This window comes from Choloepus didactylus, chromosome 7, assembly GCF_015220235.1.
Source record: "Choloepus didactylus isolate mChoDid1 chromosome 7, mChoDid1.pri, whole genome shotgun sequence".
Lineage (NCBI taxonomy): Eukaryota > Metazoa > Chordata > Mammalia > Pilosa > Megalonychidae > Choloepus > Choloepus didactylus.
In genome coordinates this window covers 128,575,716-128,589,732 of record NC_051313.1, presented here as the reverse complement: position 1 = coordinate 128,589,732, position 14,017 = coordinate 128,575,716, and the positions used below count along the sequence as shown (strand labels likewise).

General features: G+C 36.1%; 1 protein-coding gene across 2 annotated transcripts; it reads left to right on the top strand.

The window, feature by feature from the left end:
- The first annotated feature begins 229 nt into the window (after positions 1 to 229).
- On the top strand, positions 230 to 13,620 carry GMNN (geminin DNA replication inhibitor). 2 transcript variants are annotated; one of them, XM_037844581.1, is made up of 7 exons: positions 230 to 375; positions 2,171 to 2,243; positions 7,904 to 7,981; positions 8,659 to 8,806; positions 11,574 to 11,656; positions 11,961 to 12,071; positions 13,200 to 13,620. In XM_037844581.1, the coding sequence occupies exons 2-7, from the start codon at positions 2,196 to 2,198 to the stop codon at positions 13,359 to 13,361; spliced, it is 630 nt and encodes a 209-aa protein (XP_037700509.1). In that variant the 5' UTR covers positions 230 to 375; positions 2,171 to 2,195; the 3' UTR covers positions 13,362 to 13,620. The 2 variants fall into 2 exon arrangements, with proteins under 2 accessions (XP_037700509.1, XP_037700508.1); XM_037844580.1 differs by having other exon boundaries at positions 2,139 to 2,243.
- The last annotated feature ends 397 nt before the right edge of the window (positions 13,621 to 14,017 follow it).

Genomic DNA, 14,017 nt, shown 5'->3' with positions numbered 1-14,017 from the left:
TTACACTCTGAAAGGAAATTACTGTGTTCCGAGGGCAATGGGCAGGGTTGGAGAGCACTGACTACCCCAACCCGCGCAAACTCCACCAAGCCCCAACCAAATACACGCTACTGCTTACCGCGCAGGCGCAGGAAGGAGCGAGGAAAGCGAGCGGAGGGGAGAGACGATTGGCCGGATTCCGTCGGCCCCACCCCGCGTTTGCGTCAGGTGATCACGTGTTCCCCTGGGCGGGCGGCCGAGTTAGTGAAGGTTTACTGCGGTTCGTGTCAGCGACTCCAGCTGTTAGGAACGAGAACGGGCTGGTCGTAGGTCTTGTGGGAGGTGTCGCTGCCACAGTTACGTGCGTTCGCTGCGACTATTGAGCGTTTCCACCCGGTAAGTGTGGGAGAGATGGCAGGAGGTAGGCACGCAGGGTCGCATGGTGTCCAGCTCCTAGAAAACCTCCTTTTCGCTCCAGCCGGCCTGAAGCTGCGTAGCCGTCCGGCGTCCAAGGACAGGGTAGAGGGGTTGTTGGAAAGTGTTGCGGGAGCTGGGGCTAGGGAGGGTGGGAGGTGAGGCGAGAGGCTGCCCCATTGGTTGGGTCGGTTTTGGCGCGCTCTCCCGTTCCCGCTCCCTATTGGCTGGCGGGACGCCGTTATCAATATACGCGCCGCAGTTGGTGGGATCCCGCGCGCGGGACGAACTGCCCGCCCCCTCGCCGGGCGCTGGGCCTGGAGCGGGGAGGCGGAACTGGAGTGGTGCGGGCGGTTCTGGTGCAGCTGGAGTGAAGGATTCAGCTTGGGGATACCCGGCTCTGGCGATGGGGCGGAACATCTATTCTCTGGTCAGCATAGGGATCTGAGAAGTCCGCGAACTTGGCTCAAGGGAGAAAATCGCTGAATCCGCATTCCCCATTAAAAAGACAATACTGTTGGTGACACTATGGTTTCTCCTATTAGCGTTTCCTTTGTTAGGGTTTTAAATCTAGTTGTTTAAGAGACAAGATACAGAAAAGAACTAGAGAATGAAGAGCAAGTAAGGTTGCAAGATTTGTGGAAAACCTGTACAGGATTAGATTTACTTGATCAGTGGCTTTTAACTTTTTAAATCGTGACACGTCTTAAAACGTTTCACATCGCAACTTAGTATGCAGCCGCATAAATACGAAGTTTCATGAAACAGTATTTATCTTCAGGTGCCTTGCACTCTGATGTCTTCTCTCTTCATTTCCATTTTCTTCATTTATGTTATTTAGAAGAATGTTGGTCGTGACCCCACTGGATGATTTCCGTACTTGAGCCACAATTCGCAATTCGGGAAACATCGCCCTGAATCAATTTAGTGGGTCCCTGCGAGCATTTTCTTTAAAATGGAATAGATTAGAAAATAGGATACATCACACATAACTACATTAAGTTTTGTTTCCTAAACATGTTTGTTTGTATGAGTATGTGTTTGCTAGCGCAGAGTGTAGCATGTATTAGCGTGGGGGCGAGTCGTAGTCAAAGTTTTAAACCCACTACAACTCAGTAAAGACATGGCCACAAAAATCGAAGATCTATTAGAGAGGCACAGATATGCTTGGAACATTCAAATGTTGAGTTTGGAGTGAGTCTGGCTCGGTAGTCTTAATACCACATTACCACTCTATCTCCTGCTCTCTCTTCCTTGTTTCCCTTAGTCTCAATTCGAGTTGGTGGTTAAAACATTCCCTACAAATGAGACCTGATATTTGACCTGATAATAAATCACTTTTAAATTTATTGTTGGTTGTCAGAGCTGAGTTTATGGTTGGTTAAATCTGCCTTCGAAACAGTAAAGTTAGGGATTTTCTTTAGGGCGGAGTTGAACATTTAAAACACCTGTTTTTCTTTTCTAGATGACTATTTCTCACTTCTTTGATAGCCCTGTATTTAATTAGGTCACCATCACATTTGGTAAATGTGTTTAGAAAGCATAATTTCCGTTTTGTAACAAGACTTTTTTCCAGCCAGAATTATGTGTGTGTATCATCAAGATGTCACTAACTTTTAGTCACCCAAGTCATTGACAGGGCTGAGTGTGGGTATAGTGAGAAAATATACGTAGTTCCACCACATGGTAGTATGACTTTTATGATCGTAAATACTTTCAACAAAAAATCTAAACTCCACTTTCAGGTGTGAACCATATTCTGTTTTTGAATTACCAGTCCTCTGTGTTTCACCAGCTGTATAATGAATCCCAGCATGAAGCAGAAACAAGAACTCCAAGAGAATGTAAAGGTATCTGATAGTTTTTTTAATCCTTTGTAGAAAGCATGTGATTAGAAGTATTTCGATATAGCCAAATTTAATCTGGCTATAATTTCTCTAGACTTGAGTTACTGAAATTTTGGAGGACATGTAATACTAGAGAACTTTTAAAAAATTAATTATGGTTTCTTAAACTTGGTTTTTGCTACCCAAGTGTATTAATTTTGAAAGCCATCCAATGTTGTTGATGTGTCACTAGTTATATAATAATGTTGGAACATGTGAATGGCCAACTTAATTTTGCTTTTATTTAAAGTATATCAGATAGTCACAGGTTCCAATATCCTGGCACCCTTTTTGAAATTAATTTACCATAAATGTAAGGGTTTATTTCTGGACTCTCTAAGTCTATTCTGTTGATCTGTATGTCTGTCTTTATAACAGTACTACGTGTCTTCATTAGTGCAGTTTTTGAAATTGGAATATGTAAGTCTTCCAACTTTGTTCATTTTCAAGTCTGTTTTAGCTGTTCTGGATCTCTTAAGTTTCTATATGCGTTTAGGATCAGCTTGTCAATTTCTGCAGATCAATTTGGGGAGTAAGGCCAGCTTAACAGTTAAGTCTCCTGATCTATGAATATCTTTCTTTTTAGATCTTCTTTAATTTCATTCAACGTTTTAAGTGTTCAGATTTTGCATTTCTTTTGTTAAATTTATTCCTAAGTATTTTATTTTTTTGGATAGTATTGTAAATGAAAGTGTTTTCTTAATTTCATTCTCTGTTTGCTAAACTACTGCTACTTTTGAAATACAGTTGATTTTGATCTTCTGTCCTGCAACCTTGCTGAGCTCTTATTCTAATAGTTTTTTAGAGTTTGCTATCTACAAGTCTCCTGATTGCTTTGTTTCTGCACTTATATTCATGAAACTATTTTCTTAAAATCCTTTGTATCTTTAGAATCAGTTGTCTTTGATCACAGAGACACATTTTGCCTTACATGACATATTTTTCTAGAGTACATCATATTCATTGCCATTTAACCTGCTTAATTTGCAGCCCTTTTTTAATTCCTGTATGAGAGCGTCACTGGAAATTTTATCCCAAGTATCTATTCTTATAACAGTATGGCAGATTTGGTTTAATTTTTGATTGTAGGTTGGTCCATTTTTGCTTCTTAGTGGACACATTATTTACAAAAATACTCAAAAGTTACAATTTGAGATCACACTCTAGAATGAGTTCTGTGTCTGTATTAAAATTCTTTGCCTTTTTTTCTTCTCCTGATTTTACCAACTCAACTCTATAAACATCCCAAATTAGTATTGATTAAAGTAGTTTTAGGGCGAATTTTTTTCATCAGTTCTTTTTCAAAGTACGTGGAGCAAATAACCCAGAATAAGAGAGAGAATGAATGACAACATATATAAGTCTCATTGTACTTTTTTCCTGAAGGATAATTTGGAGGAGGGGGAACTTCACTTAAATTCGAATATGAATCAAAAGAAGTTTTGAAGAACAACAGTCCAAATAATTCCACTTGAGAATGGAATTTGTACATTTGTATATTTTGCAAGTTTTTATTACAACTAGTGGTTCTAATAACTTTGAATTGTTCCAAATGAATTTACCCCTTTGCCAAGACACAACTTGCACTGTATAAGGATCCTGGGAATAAGACAGCATTTTCTGGAAAATTGCATCAATTTGTAGATTTAAATTAAATAGAGTAAATAAAGGCCTTTGATAAGTGAAAGCAAGTGTATTTTGATAAGTTGTTTTGTTTGCCTTGTCTTTCTCAGGATCCTTATTTTTCTTGAACACTGCTTTGTATTAATAATTTGTGAATTTGATTCCATCAGCTTCCATTTAGAATGATGACATCTTTCCCCTGTGCTTTGTGTGTGTGTGTGTGTGTGTGTTCATTATGGACATTTTCAAATATTGAACAGTAGAGTGAATAGTGTAATACTGTCAGTTTTTCCCCCCAAGCCTCAACAATTATCAATATATGGTCGGTCTTGTTTAATCTATAGTCCCATCCACTCTCCTTTTCCTCCATCGGATTATTTTGAAGCAAATCCCAAGCACATAATTTAATGAATTTTAGCAGATCCTTGCATTTGAAGAAAAGTCTAATATTAACTAGCTATGGTAAAACTCCCTGGATATAAAGGTACTTAGGTTCTTTTTGGTTCTGTCTCCAAAATTGTGACCTCAGTTTACTTATCTGTAAAATGAGGGAATTATGCTAGAACTAGGTCTGTAAGAGTGGATTTTAATCTGGAATCCATGGATTTCTTGCCAATTGTATGCAAAGGCATACAATTATGTATGTGGTTGGGGGGGCCAGTTCATAGATTCTCAAATTGTTTCCTAAAAAGGTTAAGCCTATAAGTATATAAGAACCCTTCTGGCTCTAAAAAGCCTATTATTCCTATGTAGAAACTGTGTAAAGAAAATGATAGTAAGAATATTACATTTTTTAGACCACAATGAGATACCATCTAACACTGATTAGAATGGCTGCCATTAAACAAACAGGAAACTACAAATGCTGGAGGGGATGTGGAGAAATTGGAACTCTTATTCATTGTTGGTGGGACTGTATAATGGTTCAGCCACTCTGGAAGTCAGTCTGGCAGTTCCTTAGAAAACTAGATATAGAGTTACCGTTCGATCCAGCAATTGCACTTCTCGGTATATACCCAGAAGATCAGAAAGCAGTAACACAAACAGATATCTGCACGCCAATGTTCATAGCAGCATTATTCACAGTTGCCAAGAGATGGAAACAACTCAAATGTCCTTCAACAGATGAGTGGATGAATAAAATGTGGTATATACACATGATGGAATACTACATGGCGGTAAGAAGGAATGATCTTGTGAAACATATGACAACATGGATGAACCTTGAAGACATAATGCTGAGCGAAATAAGCCAGGCGCAAAAAGAGAAATATTATATGCTACCACTAATGTGAACTTTGAAAAATGTAAAACAAATGGTTTATAATGTAGAATGTAGGGGAACTAGCAATAGAGAGCAATTAAGGAAGGGGGAACAATAATCCAAGAAGAACAGATAAGCTATTTAACGTTCTGGGGATGCCCAGGAATGACTGGTCTGTTAATTTCTGATGGATATAGTAGGAACAAGTTCACAGAAATGTTGCTATATTAGGTAACTTTCTTGGGGTAAAGTAGGAACAGGTTGGAAGTAAGGCAGTTATCTTAGGTTAGTTGTCTTTCTTACTCCCTTGTTATGGTCTCTTTGAAATGTTCTTTTATTGTATGTTTGTTTTTGTTTTTTAATTTTTTTTTCATACAGTTGATTTTAAAAGGGGAAAAAAGTTAAAAAAAAAAAAAAAAGGAAAAAAGTATGTAGAGCCCCCTTGAGGAGCCTGTGGAGAATGCAGGGGTATTGGCCTACCCCACCTCGATGGTTGCTAACATGACCACAGACATAGGGGACTGGTGGTTTGATGGGTTGAGCCCTCTACCATAGGATTTACCCTTGGGAAGACGGTTGCTGCAAAGGAGAGGCTAGGCCTCCCTATAATTGTGCCTAAGAGCCTCCTCCCGAATGCCTCTGTTGCTCAGATGTGGCCCTCTCTCTCTAGCTAAGCCAACTTGAAAGGTGAAATCACTGCCCTCCCCCCTACGTGGGATCAGACACCCAGGGGAGTGAATCTCCCTGGCAACGTGGAATATGACTCCTGGGGAGGAATGTAGACCTGGCATCGTGGGGCAGAGAACATCTTCTTGACCAAAAGGGAGATGTGAAAGGAAATGAAATAAGCTTCAGAGGCAGAGAGATTCCAAAAGGAGCTGAGAGGTCACTCTGGTGGGCACTCTTATGCACAATTTGGACAACCCTTTTTAGGTTCTAAAGAACTGGGGTGGATACCTGAAACTATCAAACTACAACCCAGAACCCATGAATCTCGAAGACAGTTGTATAAAAATGTAGCTTATGAGGGGTGACAATGGGATTGGGAAAGCCATAAGGACCACACTCCACTTTGTCTAGTTTATGGATGGATGAGTAGAAAAATAGGGGAAGAAACAAACAAACAGACAAAGGTACCCAGTGTTCTTTTTTACTTCAATTGCTCTTTTTCACTTTAATTATTATTCTTGTTATTTTTGTGTGTGTGGTAATGAAGGTGTCAGGGATTGATTTAGGTGATGAATGTACAACTATGTAATGATACTGTGAACAATTCAATGTACGATTTGTTTTGTATGACTGCGTGGTATGTGAATATATCGCAATAAAATGAAGATTTAAAAAAAAAAAAAAGAATGTTACATTTTTTAGGGCCAGGTGTTATAAAATTTTAGCTTACTTGCAGAGAAGTTGCATCTTGGAAATGTTCAGTTTTTTGTGACCATATGTTAGCCTGAATATTTGGCCATAATTAAAAGCAAGCATTTAAATAAATTAACACCTATTATTTTAAGCTTCCAAAGTTTTATTTTCTTCTCTTTGTCTGGGGACTGTTGACTAATCTGTAATCTAAATTGTATCTGAAAAGTTGGTATATTTGTTCTTACATTAGTTGGCATTGGTCCTTAAGTTAAATAGTGAGATAATAATCAACAGTAGAAACTTTACCGTGGGAAAGGTGAACTCTTGTCAAGTGAAGTACAGTGAAGAGAATCAGTAACTTTCTCACGCTAATATGGTATCATGTTCTTGCTAGCCTTGTTTGAGTATTCACCATTGTTTGCTATCCCATGGTGGCTGTATAACTAATGATTTTTGCTAAAATGGGGCTTTCAGATCAGGAAATATCCAGGAAGATATTTACATATTATGAGGAAGACAATATATTTTCCAAAACAATAGCTTGGGCATATTGGAGTGTTTTAATAATGCTTCAAGCACTGACATTTTAGCGATTTCCTAATGAATGGGCTTAAAGTAAGATTGCTTCTACAATCAGGTAATGATTGGAGAGGGATCTATTTCATATGTACTTTGTTTTGTGTAAAATACGTTCTTGAAAATTATATTCCTTTGGTGAATACATATAAATGTGGTAGGGGATATTCATGATTTGAAGGAAGCCTGAGATGAATCCTTTTGATTGGGTGGGGGGGGGGTGGTATTTAGTAGTGTAAGTAATTAACGTTTTCTCCCAATTTACCTCTCTTGTGGGTTTCTGCCATAAATGTTACTATGTTTGGTTTTGTAAAAGTAGAGTACCCTTAGGGTTCTAGTTTCTGTGTGAAGATCTTTTTAAGAGGGTATACTGATATCCCTGTTGTACTAGAATTTCATCATATAGTATATGGTTTGTACTACTAATTAGAGTTTAGAAATTTTGTTTTTTTATTGTATTTCTATTTTAATTAGATGGGATTAGTTGACAAAATGTTTATAGCAAAAGCCTTTTGAAATGAGAGGAGAAAAGATAACTTGTTTGTGTCAAGTTTAGGTGACTTGACCCCTTCTTAAGAATTTTTTCAAACTTTATTATTATTTTAGAGAAATAAGGTTGCTAAGTGATTAAACCAATATCCTCATGGTTCATATATAGCTTTATAAAATTATGTAGTAGCACCAAGTATTAGCATTTTTAGTATTGCTTTTTTTCCCCCAAAGTATAGTAGAACTAAGTAAGACACTAACAATCCATATAAAGCTCAGTAACCAGATAATAAATTACCTTGACTTTTAGAATAGTCCTGTCCCAAGAAGAACTCTGAAGATGATCCAGCCTTCTGCAGCCGGATCTCTTGTTGGAAGAGAATATGAGGTATGTATTGAGCTAGAATGGGTAGTTAATACTTGTACATTGAAAACCTTTCCAAGAGTTCCTTGCTCAGAAATGCCTAAATCATTGAAATGTGGACATAATTAAAGAATAACAATTACATGATCCCTGAAGAAGTTGATTTTAAAGGTTATGTATTTAATTGTTAAAAATTTATATGAGTACCTATAGTAGAACTGAATGTTATAATTAGTTATGAATTAATCTTTAAGAGGAATGTTGGTGAAAGCTTTGAGAATAGAATGTTAGATTCTTTCCTATACCCCTGTGTTTAAATGATGGACTCTCATGAATGAGGGTATCAAGATTTTTGCAGGTTGGGAGTCAGGTTCATAATATGATCAAGAGAGATACAAATACAGAATGAGGAAGAAAATGTTGCCTTTCCATGATTTTGAATTCTTTATTTAAATACAATAAAAATAATTTCACCTTAGTCTTAGACCCAAGTCAAATCTAAAATTGCTGCTGCAGATAAAACTCCTAAAATATAGCTATATCATTTGGTAGATGTTTTAATTTTTTAAAAGGCGATCCAGTGACATTAAAAAAGATATAGATATGATTTCTCTATTTTTAATAAATAAGTGATGAAACACCCAGCTTTCTTGTTTATTAAATCAAAATAAATGAGATTAATCTACATATTTCCATTGTAGTCAGCCAAAGGCTTATCCAAAAAGAAGCATGGGAATGGTCAGTTAACATCTAAGACTTCCAGCTCTGGAGTAGTTCTGAACCCAGAATATAGTGAAAATATAAATCTTGAAGGAGTCACCCAAGAAGCATTTGATCTTATGGTTAAAGGTATGTAAAAATACATAACTTTTATCTTAAAATTTAAAATTATAACCCAAGATAAATATTATTCATTATAGAGTTAGTAATTCTGCCCATAGACTCTTTTTTTATACAGTTTTATTGAGATACATTCATACCCACTACAGTCATCCAAAATGTACAATCAGTTATTCATAGCATCATCGTAGAGTTGTGCATTCATCACCAGAATCAAGTTTTGTATCTTTTCCTTACTCCAAAAAAAAAAAAAGGCAAAAAAGAACACCCAGAACTTTCCATCCCCTCCATCCCACCCTATTCTTCGTCTGATTTTTGTCTCCATTTTTCCATTCATCTGTCCATACATTGGATAAAGGGAGTGTGAGCCATGTGGTTTTCACAAATGATGCAGTCATATCGTGTAAGTGACATAGTTATACAATTGTCTTCAAGAATCAAGGTCACTGGGTTGCAGTTTGACAGCTTCAAGTATTTCCCTCTAGCCACTCCAACACACTAAAAACTAAAAAGTGATATCTATATAGCACATAAGAATACCCTCCTAAGTGACCTCTCAACTCCATATGAAATCTCTCAGCCACTGGAACCTTAAGTTTTGTTTCATCTCTCATTCCCCTTTTGGTCAAGAAGATTTTCTCAATTCTACAGTACTGGGTCCAGGCTCATCTCCAGGAGTCATTTCCCGTGTTGCCAGGGGGTTTCACACTCCTGGGGGTTTCACACTCCTGGGAGTCATGTCCCACGTAGCAGGGAGGGTAGTGAGTTCACTTGCTAAGTGGGCTTAGAGAGAGAGGGCCACATCTGAGCAACAAAGAGGTTCTCTGGGGGAGACTCTTAGGCACAATTATAAGTAAGCTTAGCCTCCCCTTTCTGCCCATAGACTCTTAATCTGGGGTTACTTGTATGTTTTACTTGTATATTTTTGCTAATTTAAAATTTCTTAATAACTATAAATATACAAACATTGTAAATTTGGACAGATCTGATCACTTGTTTTGGTAGGATCCAAATGTGGATGAAATAGTGAGGAAAAGGAGAGTGGTAAATATGGCAGCTCTGGTATTAGATTGCTTTGTAAGGGTTTCTATGACTTGGAAGTACGCTTTTAAGAAGAAAAATGTTAAGAGAATAAATTTGGAGAAAGAAAGGAATTTAAATATTCCAGGAGAATGTTAAGGTAAGATTGTCAGTAAAAATGGCTGAAGTAAAGGGAGTGAGTGAAAATGAATGAGAAGAATTATGTCTGTAATGAATATGACTGTTTAATGGAATGGCAGTGGAAATCAAAAGAGAAAGGCAATGGTATTTTATGAGCATTATGGAAGATTATTACTTCTGTACTATTTGTAGATCATTGGGTATTATTAGTAATGAGAAAATTGAGGCCCAGAGAAGTTAATTGACTTGCTCAAGGTCACGGTGACATTGGGCTTATTCCAAGTTGCCTGGAAGGCAGTATGGAAAAACATAAGTAGACAGTATAATTTTATTAGGCAAAATTAGGAAAGGTTGAATGAATACAAATAAGAAGCTCTTCAATAATGTAGAATAAACAACAGGATCTATCACAATCATATCTGATTTGGTTAAAATTAAATCAATGGATGGGTGAAGAAAACCCTGAAGTTATATAACAAACAACTTAACTATACATTATATTGCTCTCAGAACCACAAAGAAAGAAAAAAATCCATGTAACTTGAACACAACTCTGATTGTAGACCCTCCATGGGTTATATTGTATGGATAAGAAGAACTGCAAGGAAATCTTGAATTTTATTAAGTTGTTGGCAGTGCTTTTGGTATAGCAGTTCTAAAACTATTTTGTGTATATTTTAGGATTGAGCACACGTGTAATGTCTATTGGGGGTGCGATTCATAATGTGAAGAGGGATACAAATATGGAATGGGGAAGAAAGGAAGAACCCTTTGTTGTTTTATTGGAATTGGGGTTACCAGTATAAATGATAATTTTTTTTTTTAATGTATTTCCTGGTTCTGTCACTGAAAAGAGCCTGGAAACAAATGCCGCCCCAGTAGCATGGATTGGCAAACCTGGCATCCAGTTTTTGGTTTGTAAACACTATTCTCCACTAAAAGCTTCTTGGAGAAATGGCTGCTTCCAATATTGGGCAGGGACAACTTGTGTCAGAAAATAAGGAAGTACTCAGAAAGTACTGTACATGTCAAAAGGACACAGAGATCATATTAAGAAGTTCCCAATGGGAAAATTTGAGCATCAAAATGAATAATGACAAGAATATTATTGTACATGAGTCCATACTGATATATTTTTTTTATTTGGGTTGGGGTAAGAAAAGTCCTTAGAGAAGAATGACAACAACTAAATGTAGAAGGAATTACATAAATAGAAAATTACTTCTTTTCATCCGCTATAGAAGATTTAAGCAAGAAACATCAATGGAGTTAAAATTGGGTAGAAGATTGTTGTGGAACATGACATTCACACAGATTCAAAAGTTTTACTCCACAGATCATTTACTAATTAAGGGAAAAAGGTATCTTAACAAGGGAGAAATCTAATAGATATCTTAACCAAATGATTAAATTTAACATTTCCAATATTGTGACGAAATGCATTTGGTGCATTTCTAACTTTCATCTTTTTAAAATAGGTATTACTAAGTAATGTGGGTAGTATTGAGTAAGATTTGGCAATACTTTTTTAAATAGAAAAAATTATTGAGCCTCTATAGCAGTATATAACGGTAATGACTTTTAAAGTTATGTGTAAAGAATTAATTTATTTCAGAAAATCCATCTTCTCAATATTGGAAAGAAGTGGCGGAACAACGGAGGAGGGCGCTCTATGAAACACTTAAGGAAAATGAGCAAGTATGTACTGAATATAATTATTTGTGGCATTTACAAAAATTCCAGGATTGCTTTCCTTCTGCTGCCCAGCATGTTTGGTTCAAGCAATATAAACTAGCTTTTATGTTGGTCTAGGAAAGGGTGATTAGAAAGGCATCTGTTAACAGAATTATTATGCAAAAAGAAGTCTGTTGTATTGAGAGCCAGAGATACCACCTTTGTTAGGAACTTTGTGCTTAATTTGCCTATCAATTATATACCTGGAGGCTGTAGTTTATAGTGTAGTCAAATGTATGGAATACTGAACCTTATTTATATTATCTAGCTTCATAAAGAAATTGAACAAAAGGACAATGAAATTGCCCGCCTGAAAAAGGAGAATAAAGAACTGGCAGAAGTAGCAGAACATGTACAATATATGGCAGAGGTGATAGAGGTAGGTATTTTTAACATTCACCTGATTTGAAATCATCTATTTTTCTATAAAATTGAAACAGTAGTGATTGATCAGTAAGTTTTTGGTCTCTGGAATCAGATTTCCTGTGTTTGAGTCTTAGCTCCCTGCCTTAAACCATTAGATGTTTTAAGTTGGGCAGGTTGTTTATCCTATCAGGACTTCAAATGGGGATAATAATGCCTACTTGTTAGACTTGTTATGAGAAGTAATGAGTATAATGCATGCAAAGTTGAGAGGAGTGTCTGGCACATAGTAAAAGCCCAATTACTGTTAGCTGTTACTATTTATTATTATGAAGCAATAGAACATCTATTTTCTTGATGAGTTATAAAAAACAATTGACTTCTATCCAAAAAGTACATGGAAAATTATTATACTTCATGGTTGACATAGTTTTAGGCAGTTTTTACTTTTAATGTCAGTGTAACTTTACTGTCATTTATAAAACTGTTAATTGGTGCACTAAATAAGTTTGGTGATTTTATGATTTTCTTTTTTGGGGGGAATAGCTAATGCTCTTATAAGTATTAGCTGAGTATTATATTATTATTAATAATAATTAATAATAATGGTATAATAATAAACTAGTATTATACCAGTTTTCACCTGAAGTAGATCTTAAAAGTTATTCATGTTTGTAAAAGGAAATCTTGATGGGAAGAAAAGTTTCTTAAATCAAAACTTTTTATGTACTGAATTGCTGCCTTGTATTTTAGAGAAATGACAGAATTAATGCTTGACATTTTCATTTGCAAGTTCTATAAAAACTCTCTTAACTGCTAAAAAAGTATTGGTCCACAATAGATTGACAATTAGAAAACCTGATCCTTCACTATAGATAGTTTGAGTTCTAATTTAAATTCTACTCTGAAAACATTTCAGTGCTTAAAAAAAAAACTTAGCAAATTATTAAACCCTTAACTTTTGCTGAAAATATGATCTAGCAATGATAGAAACTTTGGTATAACACTTAATTGTAAGTGAATTTTATTGAAAGTACCATGAAAAAAACCTCATTAAAAGCCTAGAGTAGGCTATATCAGCACCCTGATAATGGACTTGGAATATGAAGTTTTTCTAATAAATTATTGGTTTATTCTTTAAAAGAGACTGAAAGATGAAACTCAGGATAACTTTGAATCACTGGATAGTCAGGAGTTTGATTCTGAAGAGGAAACTAGTGAGGATTCTGAAGTGGAAGACTCAGAAATTGGCACATGTGCTGAAGAAATTGTATCTTCCTCCACAGACGCAAAGCCAAGTGTATGAAATTTGTTAGTGTTTGACTTTTCAGAAATACACTGCCAAAGTTTACCTCCACCCTGTAGCAGAAAGCATAACTATATAATACAAACTCTGGAATCAGACTTCCTTGTTTGAATCCTGGTACTCTATTATTGTATCAAAATACAAATACTATGTATTTTTAATCTATGATACTTTCTGTAAATAGTATTTTCTCCGTTGTCTGGCATGACTTGTGTATATGATAAATAAACTTCAACCTCCTAACAAGAAGCATTGTGTATCTCTTGGAAGAATCATGTATAAGAAACCTATGTAGAAGGCTTTTATATTGTTTTTCTATTCCTCTGCTGTCTTGGAGGAAACAGAGGAAAACGGAAGAAACAGAGGGAAAATGAGTTTATCCCTGTTTATACTGAGATAGCCAAGGTTTTAACTCCCAAATGTAGTTGCACCTCGAGTTCGCTGAAGGCACTATTGACTTCCAGGTCCCCCATCCAGATATTCTTTTTTTTTTTTTTTTTTTTATTCATTTTATTGAGATATATTCACACACCATTCAGTCATACAAAACAAAGCGTACATTCAGTTGTTCACAGTACCACCACATAGTTGTGCATTCATCACCAAAATCAATCCCTGACACCTTCATTACCACACACACAAAAATAATAAGAATA